This window comes from Mesoplodon densirostris, chromosome 18 (assembly GCF_025265405.1).
Source record: "Mesoplodon densirostris isolate mMesDen1 chromosome 18, mMesDen1 primary haplotype, whole genome shotgun sequence".
In the NCBI taxonomy this organism is placed as follows: Eukaryota; Metazoa; Chordata; class Mammalia; order Artiodactyla; family Ziphiidae; genus Mesoplodon; species Mesoplodon densirostris.
The window spans coordinates 14,629,282-14,646,855 of record NC_082678.1 but is presented as its reverse complement, the minus strand read 5'-3'; the positions used below and the strand labels follow the sequence as shown (position 1 = coordinate 14,646,855).

The 17,574-nt window shown below is 61.3% G+C and overlaps 2 protein-coding genes across 7 annotated transcripts in view; one reads left to right on the top strand and one right to left on the bottom strand.

The window, feature by feature from the left end:
* BAIAP2 (BAR/IMD domain containing adaptor protein 2) overlaps nt 1–10,799 on the top strand; it is a 71,159-nt gene extending 60,360 nt beyond the window's left edge. For 2 of the 5 annotated variants that reach the window (XM_060081117.1, XM_060081113.1), the window contains exons 13-14: nt 955–989; nt 9,174–10,799. In XM_060081117.1, the coding sequence (XP_059937100.1) occupies nt 955–989; nt 9,174–9,243 (105 nt within the window). In that variant the 3' untranslated portion in view covers nt 9,244–10,799. Of the gene's footprint in view, nt 1–954; nt 990–1,746; nt 3,244–3,689; nt 3,738–9,173 lie in introns of those variants that run through there. The other 3 variants (XM_060081118.1, XM_060081115.1, XM_060081116.1) reach the window with 2 other exon arrangements.
* Nucleotides 10,800–11,733: 934 nt separating this feature from the next.
* AATK (apoptosis associated tyrosine kinase) overlaps nt 11,734–17,574 on the bottom strand; it is a 38,425-nt gene continuing 32,584 nt past the window's right edge. Inside the window, exons 10-14 of one of the 2 annotated variants that reach the window (XM_060081983.1) lie at nt 16,847–16,996; nt 13,729–16,390; nt 13,482–13,629; nt 12,871–13,047; nt 11,734–11,774 (exon numbers count right to left, since the gene is read on the bottom strand). In XM_060081983.1, coding sequence (XP_059937966.1) covers nt 11,734–11,774; nt 12,871–13,047; nt 13,482–13,629; nt 13,729–16,390; nt 16,847–16,996 — 3,178 coding nt within the window. Of the gene's footprint in view, nt 11,775–12,817; nt 13,048–13,481; nt 13,630–13,728; nt 16,391–16,846; nt 16,997–17,574 lie in introns of those variants that run through there. The other variant, XM_060081982.1, reaches the window with a different exon arrangement.

Genomic DNA, 17,574 nt, shown 5'->3' with positions numbered 1-17,574 from the left:
GAGGACTCAGCTGGCACATGCTGTATGAGGTGTCGAGGGTGGAGGGAGCTGTCTTCAGGGAATCGATGGTTTAGGCAGAGTGAACACGTGATTTGAGACAGTTTAAGTCGTGAGAGGGGCAAGGCCGAGGTGGTGTGGCCGGACCCTTGGATGGAACCTTTCCGATAAGGTGAGGTTGGGACCAATGGCCAGGGCAAGCAGCAGGGAGGGAGAGGCTGATCCCGCCTTGGGAGAGGTGTGGCGCCTCGGGGGGTCACAGGGCCAGGCTGTTGAGCAGTGAGACACTTCAGTCCCTCTGCAGCCTTACCCAGACCTCAGCTGGCCTGGCCTGGAGAGGTCTGACCACTGCTTGTTGCTCTTGGTTCCTGGTTGCTGGTTTTGGTTTTGATGCTTAGAGAGCTGAGGAGGTTGTCCCCAGTACCCCTCAATGGCTTTGGGGCAGCAGCTGCTTCAGGGCCAGGAAGCTGCGGCTGGGTGTGGGGCGCTCAGGGGCCGGCACAGGCGTGCATGAGGCAGGCGTGCGGGTGACCTTTGGTGCAGCCGCCCTCCCCACGCCAGCCTCCGCCAGCCTGGCTTCCCCGACCCGGCTCCCCAACGTCCCACCGTCAGTGGTTTCAGCCTCTGGGTTCCCCAGGAAGCCCTCACCTGCCAGGTGTTCCTACCATATGACCTGCAGGGCCTAAGAGCCATAGGGAACATGGGTGGAAGGGCGTCATCGGGTGATCTGTCTTGTATGCGCCCGGGAGCGTGAGCTCACCGTCGGCCGCTGGCCAGATAAGGAGGCATCCGGTATCCCTGTGAATTGGGGAGGTCACTGCTGAGGGGGGAGGGGCCCTTCATGTCCTCAGCTGCAGGCAGCACCGTACACTCTGGGGTTAGGAGGGGACCCTCCCCTGCAGATCTGGCCTCACCCCCTGAACCCCAGCCCGACCTGTTTCTTCCTTTCCTCCCCAGGGTTTGGATGATTACGGGGCGCGGGCCGTGAGCAGGTAAGGGATTTTGAGACTCGTCTTGGGGAGCTGTGGGTTCTGGGGAGCTGTCCCACCGGAGGCTGGAGTTGGGTGGCTTCCCTCCCAGGCCTGCCTGCTCTGTTGGGGCCTGGCTGGAGACCATGGTGTCTCAACTCTGAGTCAGTGAGCAGGGCCCAGGGTGCCTGTTCTCTGTTCTTCACCACGCTGTGCCTTCCCCCAGTGCGCTCTGTAGGGCAGGGCCCTCAGTGCAGGATGCCCTGTCCCCTGGCAGCAGCCCAGGGTCCCCAGATAACGCCGAGTGGGGGAAGCAGCCCCTCCTGGAGCTGCCTTCGTGCTCCCCTTGCGGGCGGGTGGGTGGGTGGGAGCAAGTCGGGCCTGGCCCTGTGCCCAGGCCGGAGTCAGGGACCCACTGCAGCCACTACTGGGGCTCCCATTCTTTCCTGGTGGGGCCCTCGGGCTGCCCACAGCTGCAGCATGACCCCCTCACCTGGTGGTTTTGTGGCCCTGCTCTTTCCTGGCATCCAGACCTGCTTGTCCAGACCTCGGCCAGGAGCGGGGCCTGCCCCTGGGCTCGTCTCCCCAGAACCAGCCCAGGCTGGTGCAGATGGCTCAGGGCTGCAGCCTCCTGAACCCCTGACCCGGGCTCAGCCCTTGTCCGGTCTCTGGGGGTCTCCTGTCACCACTCCCCCAGGGCCGGGTGGCCAGCCACACGGCTGGGAGGGCAGCTGCGGGGGAGGTGTGCGGCCCGGCAGCTGTCCTGTGCTTTGTTTCACAGCGGCAGTGGCACGCTGGTGTCCACAGTGTGAGGACGCTGACCCCCGGGCAGCTGCTGCTCAGAAGAGCTCCCGCCGTCCCCTGCCCCCGCCCCGTCTGTCTGGTCGCCATCGGTTTCCTCCTCGGCTCTCGTTGGTTTCTTCCTGGGTTGTTTCTCTTTGCCACTTGCCCCTTCACCCCCGCCTTTTGGTTGGTGACCCCAGACTCTGTGATCCCCCAGGGTCCATGGTGCTGCCCCATCTCCGCTCCCTATGTTTACATGCCCCCACCCGTGTGTTGGGACCTGCCGCCGGGCGGCGCGGGCGGGGTGTCCTCGCCGCTGCTCCCCATTCGCCGTATTCATGACACGCTGTCCCTCTTTGAAGGCTCACCGTGAGCCAGGTCTAAAAAGTTTGAAGAAAAAGAAAAATCTTAAAAAAAACAAAAAAAACAAAAAAGCAAAAAGATGAAAAACAGGAAAAGGACTTTTTTTTCCTGAAAAACAAAAACAGATATGCATGGACTCCGGTGTACGTACTGTTATCTCTGCATCTGACCCCCCAGCACACGCTGGCACCTGTGTCAGGAGAGGGAGGGTGCTGGGGGCTCCACGAGGCTTGTGGCCCCGGGGGCATCCTTGCAGGCCGCACCCAGAGAAGGGCTCGGGCCGAGCCGGGGGGCCTCCTGAGGAAGCTGGCCGCTCCTGTGAGGGAGGCCGCAGCCCCCAGCCCTGCCTGCCCGCCAGGCCGGGCTCCTGACCGCTTCCTTGTCCCGGACGCCGTTGGACGATGTACAGACCAGAGCGCGGCGCCAGCCTCGGGGCGCCGTGACCGTGACTGCACAGTGCACTGGCGGGGAGGGGGACCGGCCGCACTCGGACATTCCAAAGACCTCCAGAGACCACCCCCAACCCCACGTGTTCTGGAAATCATTTCTTTAACCAGCCTGTGAAGGAGTGAGGGCGGCTCTGGGCGCTACACCCCCGCACCTGCCGTCGGGGAGCAGGCAGTCCCTGCCCAGTCCTCCCTAAATGCTCTCGTCTCTCTGTGTGTCTTGGTGACTTCAGAAACAGACATGCTGGACTGAGTGGCTACTGGTATTGCCTCTTCACGCCTTGAATCTGGGAAGTGAGCGAGGGCGCAGCCGCTCCGCCCTTCCCGCCACGGGAGCCCCCGTGAAGCTGTGGACGCTCCTTTTTCTGATGTGATTTAGCAAAACCCTCCCGCCCCCTCCCGTGGACTAGGACATGGCTGGTAGCATTTGTGAGAGAAGCAGCTCAAGACGCAGACAGACCCTGTTTTATAATTAAGGAAAAAACAAAGCCAGAACATGGACCTTTGTAAAAAGAGCCTTCTATGTTGGTGTTCTAATTTTGCTAAAAGATCTCAAATCCAGGGGATTCCATGCTCAATGGATGAATGTAGACACAAATCCGCAAAACTTGTATGAAGATGTAAAGTGCTGAAAATATTTTTCCTGTTTCCTTTCGTCTTTTTTTTTTTTAATCTGAATTGTGCCCTGTACTGCAGTTGTTTGAATAAAAGTTTTATTTATTGCATCGAGTTGGGTGTGGCGCCTCCTTCCAGCCCCTCTGCGTGTGTCCGGGCCACGTGCAAAGCCTGGCCTCCTCGCCGACAGAATAACCAAGGTGCAGAGAGTGCCAGGCCACACTGCTCTCCCTGGGGGCACCTGGGGAGGCCCGCACCCTGGGTGAGAGCCACGTGGGCCTGATCCAGGGACGCCCTGCTTGAGCTGATGTGCTCCTTGGAGCTTCCTCCCTGAAGACCCCTCCCTGGGGGCTGGAGAGCCAGCTCTGCCCTGTGGCTGGTGGCACATGCTCCTGGCAGCATACGCTAGCTGCCAGGCGTCCCCCCATCCTCCATCTGGCTTATGTCCCCTCGGAGTCCTCAGACCTCACTCCCACCCGTTCCACATGCACCAACTGAGCCCTGTGTTTCCTTGCAGTGCCGATGTCGAAGTGGCCAGATTTTGAGCGGCCCCTGACTAGAGTTAGTAAGTTGCCCTGGTTTTCTTATGCTGGGGTCCGAGGGTCTGCTGAGCCTGCGTCTGCTCTCGGCTCTGGGTCTTTGCTTCCCTGGACTCTCCTTGGGCTCTCGGATTTCCTCCCTCTGGAAGCTTGCAGGTCTGGCCTGGCCCTCTGTCTGGGTTCCCTGTTGCTTCTGCTGGGTGCTTTGGCCATAACCGGGGTGAAGCCTGGTGATCAGCTGCGAGGCTGGCTTTGGGCTTCTTTGGCTGAGTGCCCCTCAGACCGGTCCCTGGGCGTGGGTCTGAGCCCGGCCTGGCTGGCTCCTGGGTTGGTGAGTATCACAGTCCCTCGAGGGCTGGGGAGACCAGGATGGGTCTGGGGATAGCACCATGGCCTGTGCCCAGGTGAGAGTCACAGGCACACGAGAGCGGCCGCATGCATCTGCCCCGCAGGGGATGAGCAGATGCAGTGGCTCCGTTCTGCCCAGGCTCACCTGCTGTCTGCCCTGACATGGCTCCAAGGGGCTACTCCAGGCTTCCCAGAGCAGGCCCTGGTGGCCTCCTCCAACTCCCAACTGGTGATGATCCCTTCCCCTGTGCCCTTGGAAAGCAAGCGCCAACGGCTGGGGTGGGGGGATGCAGGGGGAGCCCACTGCTCCTGGGCCTGGGTCTGGGCAGCACTGCTGCCCCTCTGCCTCACCCCAGCCCTGTCACTGAGAAGTCTGCTGCGTGAAGCTGGCACATGGACCCTGTACATAGATGGTCATCCCTTCACCTCTGTGGGTGTCACGGCGATGCCATCCTCCCTGTGGGCAGCCAGACCACTCCAGCAAGTCCTGGACTCTCCCTCTCCCTCCTTCGCTGCCTTTCTTGTTTTTGTGTGTGTGTGTTTGTTTGTTTGTTTAGGCCGCACCGCGCCACTTGTGGGATCTTAGTTCCCTGACCAGGGATCAAATCCGGGCCCCCAGCAGTGGAAGCAAAGAGCCCTAACCACTGGACTGCCAGGGTTTTTTTATCTATATATATGTTTGGGTTTTTTTTTCCTGCCTTTCTCTTGATGAGCTGCAGTATGAGTTCTGGAAAACTCTAGAGACAAGTGCTCCTGAAATTGGGGATGGGAGAAATGACTTTGACCCTGGCTCAGCAGCGGGTGACCTGGGCCACTCTCCTCCCCTGCATCTGTCCCTCTTCTTCCGAGATGCTTTGAGACACCTGCTATCTCCCACCCCCACCTCTGCTGCCCTCGTGGTCCGTCTGAGCTGGTGGAGCCCAGCTGATCTCACCCACTGGAGGTGCTGGAAGGGGGTGAAGGCTCAGGGAGGCTCATATGGCCTCTGCCTAGAACCCCCAGGGCAGAACCCCAGGGGCACGGCGGGCGGGGGTGCACTCATCCCTGGGAGCACACAAGCACAGTGGCCGCAGGGTCTGCCTGTCCTGATGATTCTACCAGGGGCGGAGGTGTCACAAGCCACCTCTGGTTGGTTGAGGGACGTTGCTCAGCTTTGCCAGAGCTCACAGCCCTGGGAGGAGGGCCGGGGAGGAGAACGACTCAAGTCCAGAAGGGCCGATGCTCTGAAGTTGTGCCACATTTTAAGAGGAAAAGGTGGAGAAAGTTGAAATCTATGCTGTGACTGCTCTTCGCTCCTTCTCTGCTCCGGAGTCACCACAGGACACAAGCCACGCTTCGTGCTGACCGGGCTGTTCTCAGAATCACCCCCTTTCTTATTCAAGAAGTGGATCCAGAAGATAACTGAAGGTGATTCCACCAAATCCGCAGTGGCGAATGTTTCGTGAGCCTGGACCCGAATGCTGCTTGGCTGCAGGAGTCCCACCTCGTCAGGCTGTGAGGGTCTGCAGAGGACTGGGTGGTGGGGACAGCCATTCCTGGCGGGGAGCCTGGCTCGTGCCTGTCTTCACCATGCCCAGGACTTCAGGCCTGCCCCCCGGAGGGTGCAAATCCATGCTGTATAAAAGCTACCGTTGTCCCTGTGTCCCTGCTCAGGAGGGGGACAGCGCCCAGCCCCCAGTCCTCCACCTGAGTGCCTGGTGGCCCTGCCTGGGGAGGGGCCCTGGCGTCCTGACAGCACTGACCCTCGCATACTCCAGCGTCTCCCATTTGGGTCAAGAAGAGCTTGTTCTGTGTCTGCGTGGTCCGCTGTTGATTGGCCCCGGCGTCCACCCCTGGGCAGTGACGGACGTCTGCAGGACAGCAGGATCGGCAGTGCCTCAGGTCCAAATCTTGTCATGTTTCGTCATCCCAGTGTTGACCCAAGTCCCTCACCTGGGGTCACTCAGGTGCCCTCCCCGGCGGGTAGCTCTTAAGCCTGTTCTTTCACAGAACATCCCAGAAGGTGGTGAGCACCCAAGGGGGCCTCACACTTCCTCTGATGCTGAAGGGTGGGAGTGTCCCACCCAGGGGTCTCTGGTTGGGGCTGCAGGAGGGAGTCGCTCCAGAGGTCTGGAGTGATTACGGCTGCCACATGCTTCCTCAGAACCTGCAGCGTGGACAGCACATGCTTCTTCCATGGTCACGCTGTTTTGCGGGGAGGAGAAGAGGACGGTGTGGGTCAGAGGCCAGACACCCTCTTCAGGGAGGTCTTCCTGGTTCAGGTGGCAGTGTGGGTTTGCCACTGACCCCCTTTTTTTTAATTGAAGTATAGTTGATTTACAGTGTTGTGTTAATTTCTGTCATATAGCAAAGTGATTCAGTTATACCCATATATACATTTTTTTTTATATTCTTTTCCATTACGGTTTATCACAGGATACACTGAATAGAATTCCCTGTGATATACGGTAGGACCTTGTTGTCTATCCATTCTATATATAATAGTTTTCATTTGCTAATCCCAAACTGCCAACCCACCCCTCCCCCACCCGTTCCTCCTTGGCAACCGCAAGTCTCTTCTGTATGTCTGTGAGTCTGTTTTGTAGATTAAGTTCATTTATATAATTTTTTTTTAGATTTTACATATAAGTGATATCATATGCTATTTGTCGCTCTCCACTTCATATGAGAATCTCTAGGTCTATTCATGTTGCTGCAAATGGCATTATTTCATTCTTTTTTATGGCTTAGTAATATTCCATTGTGTATATACCACATCTTCTTTATTCATTTATCTGTCAGTGGACATTTAGGTTGTTTCCATGTCTTGGCTAGTGTGAATAGTGCTGCTGTGAACATAGGGGTGCATGTATCTTTTTGAATTATAGTTTCATCTGGATCACATGGCAACTCTAGTTTTGGGGGGAACCTCCATACTGTTTTCCATAGTGCCTGCACCAATCTCCCACCAACAGTGTAGGGAAGTTCCCTTTTGTAGACTTCTTAATGATGGCCATTCTGACCAGTGTGAGGTGGTACCTCATTGTAGTTTTGATTTGCATTTCTCTAATAATTAGCAATGTTGAACATCTTTTCATGTGCCTGTTGGCCATCTGTATGTCTTCTTTGGACAAATGTCTAGATAGCTCTTCTGCCCATTTTTTGATTGGGTTCTTTGGTTTTTTGTTGTTGAGAGGTATGAGCTGTTTGTATATTTTGGAAATTAAGCCCTTGTCAGTCACATCATTTGCAAATATCTTCTCCCAATCTGTAGGTCGTCTTTTTGTTTGTTTACGGTTTCCTTTGCTGTGCAAAAGCTTGTAAGTTTGATTAGGTCCCATTGGTTTATTTTTGCTTTTGTTTTTATTGCCTTGGGAGACTGACCTAAGAAAATATTGGTACGATTTATGTCAGAGAATGTTTTGCCTATGTTTTCTTCTAGGAGTTTTATGGTGTCATGTCTTACATTTAAGTCTATAAGCCATTTTGAGTTTATTTTTGTATATGGTTTGAGGGTGTGTTGTAACTTCGTTGATTTACACGTGGCTGGTCACTGACCCTTTCTGATGAGAATGTAGGTGTGTCAGGACACACCTGGCTGGAACTCCCTTTAGCCCCTGGCTCTGGTCAGCACAGGTGCCATCCTCCCTTCTCTGGGTCCCTTCCCCTGCTGGGTCCCTGACTCTGGATGGACAAACCTGCCCCGTTTCTAGCCCCACAAGACCCCCCACCATGACCCTGGCTGCAGACCGCCAAGGGCATGGAGCCCTCCTCTAGGACCAGAGTCCAGTCAAGGCGGCTGCCACGATGGCTGCCCTGCATCCTCCGTCCCGGGGCAGAGGACGCTGGTCACAGCAGAACCTCTAGGCCGCCTCTACTTGGGGCCAGTGGGGCCGAAGCACATCTGCTCAGACCCAAGCCTGGGAGGCCAGAGAGGACCTGAATGAGGGAGACTGAGGCCCCGCCAGCTGGAAGGGCCTTTCATCAGGTGCAGATGTTCCGAGGCAGGGGCGGAACGGCTGCAGGTGCTGCCAACTGTCAGGCAGCACCTTGGAGACACAGAAGCCACACGGTGCTCCATCAGTCTCCTCTCACTAGTTCATCCTTTGAACAACTGAGTCCAAAGTGCCTCAGCGTCTTAGAAAATGCCAGGTCCTCAGGCAAACACAGAGTTGCCCACCCCACGTTCTATCTTCCTGGGCACCTGGACAGAGCGCCCACCCAGCTCCTGTGGACGCCCAGCCACGTCAGAGGCCACTCCTGCCCCAGGTAACGGCTCCCGTTCAGGCCGAGCCTTCTGTGTCCCACGTGCCATCGTGCTGTCACCCTTGGGACTGACGTCCCCTGGGCTGCTCTCCTGTGCCGTCCCCGCCTGGGCAGGTCCTCGGAGCCCACCGAACCCAAGGAGGAGAGGCCTCCGTGAGCACGAGGCCAGGTGCCGGCCCCACCCTGCACTCATCTCGTTCCATCTCAGCCCCTTGTCTGGTGCATCCGTCTGTGTCCGTCAGCCGCGGCCTCGGCACTCAGGGACGGGCAGGGCTCCTCTCTGAGGAGGCGGTCAGCCCCTCCGCAGGGGCTGCGGGCGTCCACTCCTGCCAGCCCCCTTGCCGCTGGGGTGCCTGCGCCTCGTGTCTGTCGTGTCGGCATGGGGCGGGCCACTCTCTGGGTCCCCAGGATGCATGGGCTGGGCTTGTGTGCTCTGCTGAGCTGTGGCTCTATGTGTCAACAGCTGTGTCCTTGCAGACGGGCTCAGCCGCTACTCTCGGGCAGGTGGCGGGGAGGTGCTTGGCCTTGGGGGGTGGCGCACCGAGCTCGGTTGCGGCTTATGTGGGGCTGCCTCAGGTTGCAGAGAAAGGACCGGGGCTGATGTGGAGGGCACCCCCCCTGCCTTTGGGAGGGTTGACGGTTCGAGGTGGGGCACCTGGCGGGGGTGAGCAGAGGATGGCGTGCCGGGGCTCAGCTGGCCTTGCGGACAGCACCCCTTTCTGGCTCTCCCCCGCGGCCTCTGCCACCCCCGGGCCCTGAGCTCAGAGGCTGGGCTGTCGGGGTCCAGGTGGGTGCCGTCTGTGGCCGCAGGACGGCACTCAGCACCCCTCCCGAAAACCACTAAAACCACTCTTCTCTCCTCTTCTCAGGAATCCCTTCGCCAGCGTCCAGCTGAAGCCGACGGTGACCAATGACAGGTCTGCCCCACTCCTCAGCTGACGGCCACGTCTGCACCCACTGCCCGTGGGGCCCCTCCTCCCCCACCCTGACCTGTAACCTGTTTTGTTACAATCTGCTTGCTCCCCATTTAGAGAATTCTCTCCTTCCAAGCCCTTCTGCCCCCACCTCAGTCTGGCCTGGGCTGGACCCTAGGGTCAGGAGGTGGCGTGGCCGTGGCCAAGGAGAATGAGGGGGGCTGGCCCCTGGAGCGGGGACCTGCTGCCTGGGCTGTGCGGCCAACCTTTTGGATCAGGCCCATCTGTTGTGTGGGCCAGGGAGCCCCCAGGGTGCAGGGAGGGCCATCGCATCAGCTTGTAAAGGGGAGCCCCTGTCTGGTCAGTAACGAGGCTGCCCACCTGTACGTGCCTGCAGCAGCATGCAGGGGCAAGGGGAGGGCGAGGGCCTGCCCCCCTTCCTTGGATTTATTATGCGCACAACTTCCTGGCAGACCCTTTATTGGGGATTTGCTGATTCTCCCCCCTCCCACTGGCAGTTTTGTGGGCCTCTCTGTCCCAGTTTCTCCCTGCCCACACCCTAACTCCCATCCAGAACTGGCTGCAGGGCCCCCGGCTCTCCTCCCTGTCCCCAGGGCGGTCGGGGCTGTGGCCTGGCTCCCCAAGCTGTGTGCCATTGAGGGGGTCCTGTCCCAGGATTCCTGGGTGGGCCCCCTCAATGCGCTGGCTGTTTCCATATTTCAGCTGAAATACAAGATTGTAGACACTTTATCGGATCCGTGCTGTCTGACATTTGAGGCTGAAATACAGCCGTGCAGCCCCGTTGGTGACAGCAGCCCTTAGCTCGGGAGACGCTCTGGGCAGCGTTCGCTTGCTCCTCCCAGACCCTCCCAGGAGGGGCTCTGCGCACAGCCCGGAACACAAAGCACAGGGGGCGGGACCCCAGAGGCTCTCACCTGGCAGGAGCTGGAGGCAGGCCGGGTGGGGCGAGGCAGGGTCCCAGGGCAGATGTTTGCGGTGGAGGCGCAGAAGCCCCACCTCCTCACAACCCACCTTGCTCCCAGCTCACCGCCCCCTCCCCCGGCCTCCCCGTGCTGAGGGACAGGGGCGACCCCTGGAGAGGCAGGAGGAAGAGCTTCCCGGAGAGGTCCCCGCTCACCCTTACCTAGGCAGGGCCAGCTTCCAGGCAGGAAGTGAGGGCTGCAGGCGTCAGTCCGCTGGCCCTGTTCTGGGAAGACACCCCAACCTGGGCACCCTAGGGGCCCAAGGTCACTGTCTCCCTCCACCAAGGTGTGCCAAGGACAGCTAGAGGAAGGGGTGGTCTCCCTCCTGCATCCCCCAGTGGTCAGAAGGGACTATAGGGACCCCACCCCAGCACGGCCCATGCCCCCTCCTGCCCAAGGCTTTATCTGCAGACTGACTCCAAAAGAAAACACGCTTAGCATGAAGGCTTTTTTCCTTAGCTTTGATTTCTCTTAAAAAACAGACAAGAAAGGAACAAGACGATCATTGTACCAGCATCATAAGCCTCAAATAAACAAAAAACAAACTCAAAACAAGTCCCCACCCACACCCCAAAAGCAACAATAAATTTTACGTCTCTTTGGCAACAATAACTTAAAAGCATCCCCCTTCCCTCTGTTCCGACAACAGCGTTACAAAAATACCCCCTGTGCTGCCCTGCCCCAGCCTCCCTCCCAGCTCCACCCCTTCCCACTGTCTCCATCCCTGTGGTAGGAACCCCCTGACACTGACCGTGGGGGGCAGCCCCCACTTTCCTTTGGCAGCTGGGCCCTACCTTACAGAGGGGAGCCACAGGCACCTCTAGACAGGGGCTGAAGCAGCAGGACTGCGACCTGAAAGCCCCCCATCTTTTGGGCTGCCCACCTCAGTCCCCTCGCAGGGCTCCAGTGGGACCCAGGCAGAAGCCAGCCCAGACCCTGTGGGGGAGGGAGAGCTTACGGTCTGATTCAGTGAAGGGGAAACAGCCACAGACTTGGAGCGGGGACACACGAGCCTGGTGTCCTCCTCTTGCACTGAGCAGACCCTGAACCGGCAGAAGGAGCAAAGGGGGCAGGGAGAGGCCGTCCTAGGAGGCCTGTACCTGCCCTCTCACCTGGGGTGAGGACACAGCAGCCTGCAACACACCACAGGAACCTGTGGGCAGGGCGTGCAAGGGCCCCTGGCCTCAGAGGCCAAGCAGTCTTGACAGCGGGGGGCCGGGGGGAGGGGGCAGCTTCAGGGTGAGGGGCGGCTGTAGGGCATCCCTAGGGCCTAGCAGCAAACCCAAGTGTCCAGGACAAATCCTGCCCCCGGGGCAGCACGGGGCTGGTGTGCACAGATGCTCTAATGTCCAGCGCCAGAGAGGGGCCTCTCGTCCTGCCCTGCTCCTCCAGGGTGCTGCGTGGGGCACCGAAGCGCCTGGAAGCCGCTGCTGACCACGGCCAGGATGCAAGTCCCCACCACTCTTGGTCACCATCCTCGCTGCTGCCGGGAAGAAAACCGGCAGGGGCTCCAAGCAGGGGCTGCCTGGGGCTCAGGCCTCTTTACAGCTGCCCCCAGCACCTGCTGTAGGACCTGGCAAACATGTTTAGGGAGACACTGGGGCCACAGGGACTCCTGAGAGCACCCTTCCCTCCGAGGACAGCCAGAGTCCCCTCCCCCAGACTTTCACCTGGCCTCAATCCCTGGCTTAGGGGCCACTGAGCAGCTGGGGCTGCAGCAGGCCTGCCTGCCCACCTAGGTGGAAGCCAGACGGTTATCCTTCCCACCACAGCACCAGGGACCGGGCCTAACAAAGCTCAGCATCAGCCCTCTTGAGTCCTCTTTTCACAGGTGGGGAAACTGAGACCTGAACAGGACTGGGCTGGCCAGGGTCACATACTTGCCTCTTGGTGACCTGCTTGCTTGTTCAGATATCCATTAAGGGCACACTGTGACACAAACAGGCCAGCAGATCCTTCCCTAAAGGCTGCAGCCACAGGCCAAGGGCTGCAAGGGAGGGGCTGGGTCTGCCTAGGGGACAAGATAACTAGGCACATCTTAGTGGAGTTGAGCTTTCAGGGGAACCTAGCAGGATGGGGTGGTGGCAACTGGGCAGGTATGAGCCCACCTGGTCTGAGGTTGACAGGAGTGGAGCTTGGAGGGAGGGGTGAGCTAAGGCCCCTGAGTAGGGCCCCACCTGGGCACCTGAGCCACCACCACCATCTCTGGACAAGCCATTAGATCTGAGATGGGGGTGGGTGGTGGATGAGGCAGACCAGCAGGGGCTGGGAAGGTTCTGGCAAGAGAGGCTGCTGCAGGTCAGAGAGCAGGGTGGGGGGCACTCAGTGTCCAGCCTGGTGCCTTCGGAGGAGGGAGAAAAGAGAGGGGCGGGGGGGAGGGGCCGCAGGGAGTGGGCATCCAGCCTACATCCTGAGAGTGCTGAGCCAGCTTTGTCTGGGGCACTGCATCTCCTCGGGGCGGTGAGGAAACATGCCAGGGTGGCCACAACAAACAGGCCTGGCGTGACCTGACCTCTCTGAGCCTCAGTTTCCCCGTCTGAAAACTGAGCTTGTCCAGAAGACGAGAAATAACGAGCGCAGGGCCTCGCACCCAGCAGGTGCCCTTCCCGGCCGCCCTCACCACTGTCCTGACTCGGCATCCCCTCCTGCCAGCCCCACCGCAGCCTCACCTCCCACGGACCCGGAGTCCGAGTCGGAGACGTGCGTGATGGAGAAGCGGGACGCAGGCGCTGGTGAGACAGTGAAGCGAGAGAAGGGGCTGGGCTTGGCGGGCGCAGCAGGGACGCGCGGAGCGGGCTCCTGGGCCGGCGTCAGCGGGAGGCCATCGTCCCACTCGAATCCTCCGCCTGCGAGGGGCCCGCCGTCAGTTGTGGACCGGATGGGGGAGACCCCGCCCACCAGCAAGTCACAGCCCCCCCACCCCCCCCACCAGCAAGTCACAGCCCCCCCACCCCCCCCACCAGCAAGTCACAGCCCCCCCACCCCCCCCACCAGCAAGTCACAGCCCCCCCACCCCCCCCCACCAGCAAGTCACAGCCCCCCCACCCCCCCCACCAGCAAGTCACAGCCCCCCCACCCCCCCCACCAGCAAGTCACAGCCCCCCCACCCCCCCCCACCAGCAAGTCACAGCCCCCCCACGCCCCCCACCAGCAAGTCACAGCCCCCCCACCCCCCCACCCCCCCACCCCACCCCCCGCCTTGTTGCCCCGCCTCCATGAGGATCCACCCCCACCCCCGTTGCCCCACCCTCGCCGCCGCGTCACCCCGCCTCCAGCTCACCCTCTTCGGCCGCAGGGCCACCGGGGGAGCGGTCAGCCCGCCGAGACCGGCCGGGGGTGTTGGGGGAGCCCGGGCTGCCCGCCGGGAACGTGGGGGACGACTCCTTGGCACCGGGGAAGGGCTCCCCGAGCTCCCGGGTGGGGCTTTCCTGGAGGATCAGAACAGCAGGAGTCTCCCATGGCTTCCCGTCCCACCGCAGACCCCCCCCCCACTCCCCACGCAGAGCCCACCCAGGGCGGCCACCCACCTGGTCGAAGAGGTAGACAGTGACGTCGTCGAAGAAGGACACGGCTTTCTTCTTGCGCTCCAGGTCCTCGCAGAAGGCCTCAGACAGCAGGCTGGGCATCTTAAGCAGGCTGCGCAGGTTGCGCGCACTCTGGCTCTCCGCCACCACCACTGGCACAGGTGGTGCCTCCTCCTCACTCTCCTCGCTCGGCTCCTGGATGCTGTAGCAGCGGAGCTCCTCGTCCGACTCGTCACTGTCTTCGCTGTCCTCCTCTTCCTCCTCCGGCCACCCCTCTGGAGCCACGGGGACTGACGGCAGGGCCAGGCAGAGTGGGGTTCTGGGGGCACCTGGGCCCCCTGTCCGTTCCTGCAGGCCCGACCCTGACAGCAGTCCCAGGGTCTCCTGGAGCTCGGGGCGGTGGCTTTCTGAGCTGGGCCGGACCGGAGTCAGCAGGAAAATCTTAGAGGGCCCGGGGCTGGGCATGGGTGGCACCTGGGCTGGGTCTTGGGTCCAGGGAGGCTCCAGCCTGGGGCCCCTGGGGCAGGCGCTTGGCTCTGGGGAAGAGTCCTCAGGCAGTGGCTGTGGCGGCGCCTCCCTGGGGCCAGAGCCCTGTGCCTCCCCAAGCATCCCCAACTCAGGGGAGGGCAGTACAGACAGCAGCCTGGGGCTCTTCAGGCTCTCCAGATCGGGCTCTGGCCCGCGAACTGGGACACCTCCTTGCTTCTCCTTGGGGCCCAAGGTGGGCTCTGGCTCCGTGTCCAGGTCTGAGAAGTAGGCAGAGTCGCGGTAGGGATTCTTCTCGCTGAGGCCACCCAGGGAGGCGGAGAGACGAGTCTCTGGCCCGGGGCTCTCACCCTCTGAGGCCAGCTCCTCAAAGGCCTCAGGCTCACAGGCCTCATGCGCCTCCTTAAGTACAAACTCAGGGGACTCGTAGTTCTCCGTATCATAGCCGCTGTCCAGGGCTCGGGGCTGCCCGCCAGGGGTGCCAACAGCTAATGGGCTGAAGACCTCAGAGCCGCCATCACTGGCTGAGGATGGGATGTCCAGGGAGTCCAAGGAGTCAGGGGTCCCCACCTGCTTCTGTAGGGAGCGGAAGGCTGGTGTCACATCTGGTTTCTCACCCTGCGGGCCGTCGCTGGACAAGTCAGTGAAGACACCAGAAGTGGCCTCAGTCGTGTCCTCGTCTTCACTGCCTGGTGCCTCCAGCTCAGGGGAGCTGCTGCCACTGTCGCTGTCCAGGGCCTGGACTGGCTCGGTGGCAGGCTGTGGGCTGCCAGTGGGCGTGGGTGAGGCAGGGAGGGTGGGCGGGGTGCTGGCCTCCTCGGCAGGAAGCAGGGCTCCCTCTTGGGATGGGGATGGGATGGAGGGAAGGGGCAGCTGGAGTCCAGCGGAGCCCTCGGCCTCCTCTGCAAGCCTGGGCTCTGCCTGGGGGCTGTCACCACCACTTCTGGCTGCCTCTGTCCAGGGGGGTGTGACCAGGCACGGGGCAGGTGTCAGGCCCTCAGTAGGATACAGATGGGGGAGGCCAAGGCAGTGGCCCAGCTCCTTACCAGAGGAGGCCCCCTTTGGCCCAAGGAGAGGCTCTCGGGGGTCCTCTGGGATCAGAGGATGGCCCAGCTCAGGGACGGTCTGTAGGGCCTGCTTCACACCAGGGCAGCAGTCCGTGTATCCTGAGAGGCCCGGGACCCAGAACTCTGGTGCTCGGCTGCTGCTGTTGTTGTTGGCAGATACATTGGAGCTCCAGTGTCCGTGCTGGGCAGCCCTGGGCATCTCGGCCTCCCCCAGCTCTTCCCCACCTGGGGATGGTTGGGCCCCGGAGCTCCCGGAGGGGGATGTGCCCAGCGGGTCCTCAAAGAAGGGCGGGCAGAATGCCCCCACGCCCCAGTCAATATCCTCTGCTCTGGGCTCTGCCAGCATTGGGGTCTCCGGTGAGGGTGAGGGTGAGCGTGAGGTGCAAGGCAGGTCACGGGCATGGCTCCTGCATGGGTAGTAGTCGCAGTGGCCCCAGGGGCCATCAGCGGGCGGCGCGTGGCCCAGCAGTGGCTCCATGACCGGCGAGGCGGCCACGCTGCCGTCAGAGTCGTCATCATGGTCACTGCCGTCGGGGCGCAGGGTAGCGGCGAGGGTGCTGGGGACACAGCCAGCACAGTCGGGGTCGTGGCCTGCGGCAGGCGTGGGGTCTTCCAGGCGGATGAAGTACTCGCTGCCCACCGAGGGGCTGTGAGCGCTGAGCACCGGCACCACGCCTGGGGGAGCGCCGTCAGGGACGCAGTGCTCCTGCAGACGCGTGTCTCGGCCCGGACTCAGTGCGCCCTCAGGCGGCGGGAAGGCCTCGGAGCCGCGGCCCGCTTCCCACTTGTACTCGAAGTTGAGGCCACGGCTCGTCTCAGTCACCGTCAGCACGTCGTCACCATCCGTGTGGAAGCTGTCGCCAGCAAACTGCTCCAGCAGTGGGAAGGATGAGGTGGCCGCAAGCTCGCCCATGCCCCCCAGTGCCAGGCCTGCCGCCCCCAGCCCGGGGCCTGCGCCACCCCCGCCAGGCCGCAGTGAGCGCCAGCGCCGCTCAAACTCCTCCTCCGCCTCGGTGGCACCCTTGGCACACAAGTAGGACAGCAGCAGGTGCACCTCCTCGGCCGTCGGCCGCTGCTCAGGCTGCAGCCAGCAGAACTGCATCACCTCATACCTGCAGGAAGGGATGCCCTGGGGCTCAGTCCCTGCCCCTCCACGGGTAGTAGTGCCTGGCCAGGACCCCAACCCCCAGGGAGTGAGCCAGTCCGCCCTCAGCATGAGGGTCTGAGTTCCGCCCCTTCTCACACTCAGAATCCCCTGAGGGCAGTTAGGGGCATCTCCTAAAGTGGGCGCGGTGGTGTGGGAAACAGCAGTGTACCAGGGCACTGTTCCCTTAGCTCATCCCTGCCAGGGCTGCAGGCAAATTTGTATTTTGGATAAAGCGGCCATTCCACTGTAGGCACAGGGTGGGGCCCAGAGGTCACTGCTGGCCGGGGAGATCCAGGGGGAGCTGGAAACCCAGGCGGTCAGGAGGAGCCACTTACGCTCTGGGGACTCAGAGCACCCCCCTTTGTGTTGTCCTTCCTGCTGGGGATACCCCCAGCCCTGCCTGGCCTCACAGGGTCCTCACCAGCGGTCAGAGAGGGTCAGCTGCAGCTGGGGCTTGGGCAGCTTGAGCTGCTGCTCCCGGACAGCATAGGCCAGCACCTGCCGGTCGGAGTGGTGGGGATAGGGCTGCGCTCCCAGCTCAAAGAGCTCCCAGATGGTCACGCCCAGGGACCTGTGGGGGTGACAGCCATCAGAGAGGGGGCCTGGCTGGCCAACGCACGGCTACAAAGGGTCTCGAAGACTTGGGCGCCAAGGGCAGCTCCCGTCATCACACCAGCAGCCAGAAGACGGCGCCTTCCTTCAGTAAATGGGCAGTATGTGCCACCTGGCCGTGCTTGGACAAATAAACGCCAGACTGGCCTCCCACAAACCCAGTCAATTTGTTCATTCGTTGATTCCCTTGCTGGGCTGAAGCCCAGACACTGCTAGGTGCAGGAAATGCCCTGGAGAAACTCCCAGTCCTGCCAGGCACCTGCGGAGGCCAGAGGGAGGGAGTGTGCTAGGGGGTGAGGCGGAGGGGTGGGTGAGGCGGGGCGGGCGGTGAGGCGGAGGTGGGGGGTGAGTCTAGGGACACCCCAGCCAGCATAGGTGGGCCAGGCAGCCAGTGCACGCGGGGCTGGGAGAAGGCAGCTAGGATCTTTCCAGTGGGCGGTAGCTTCACCCAACTCCCGGGGACCCCAGGCTGTCCCACGAAACTGGGGGCATGAGGGACAGCAGAATTGGCGACAGAGACATCACAGTGGCCCTGGC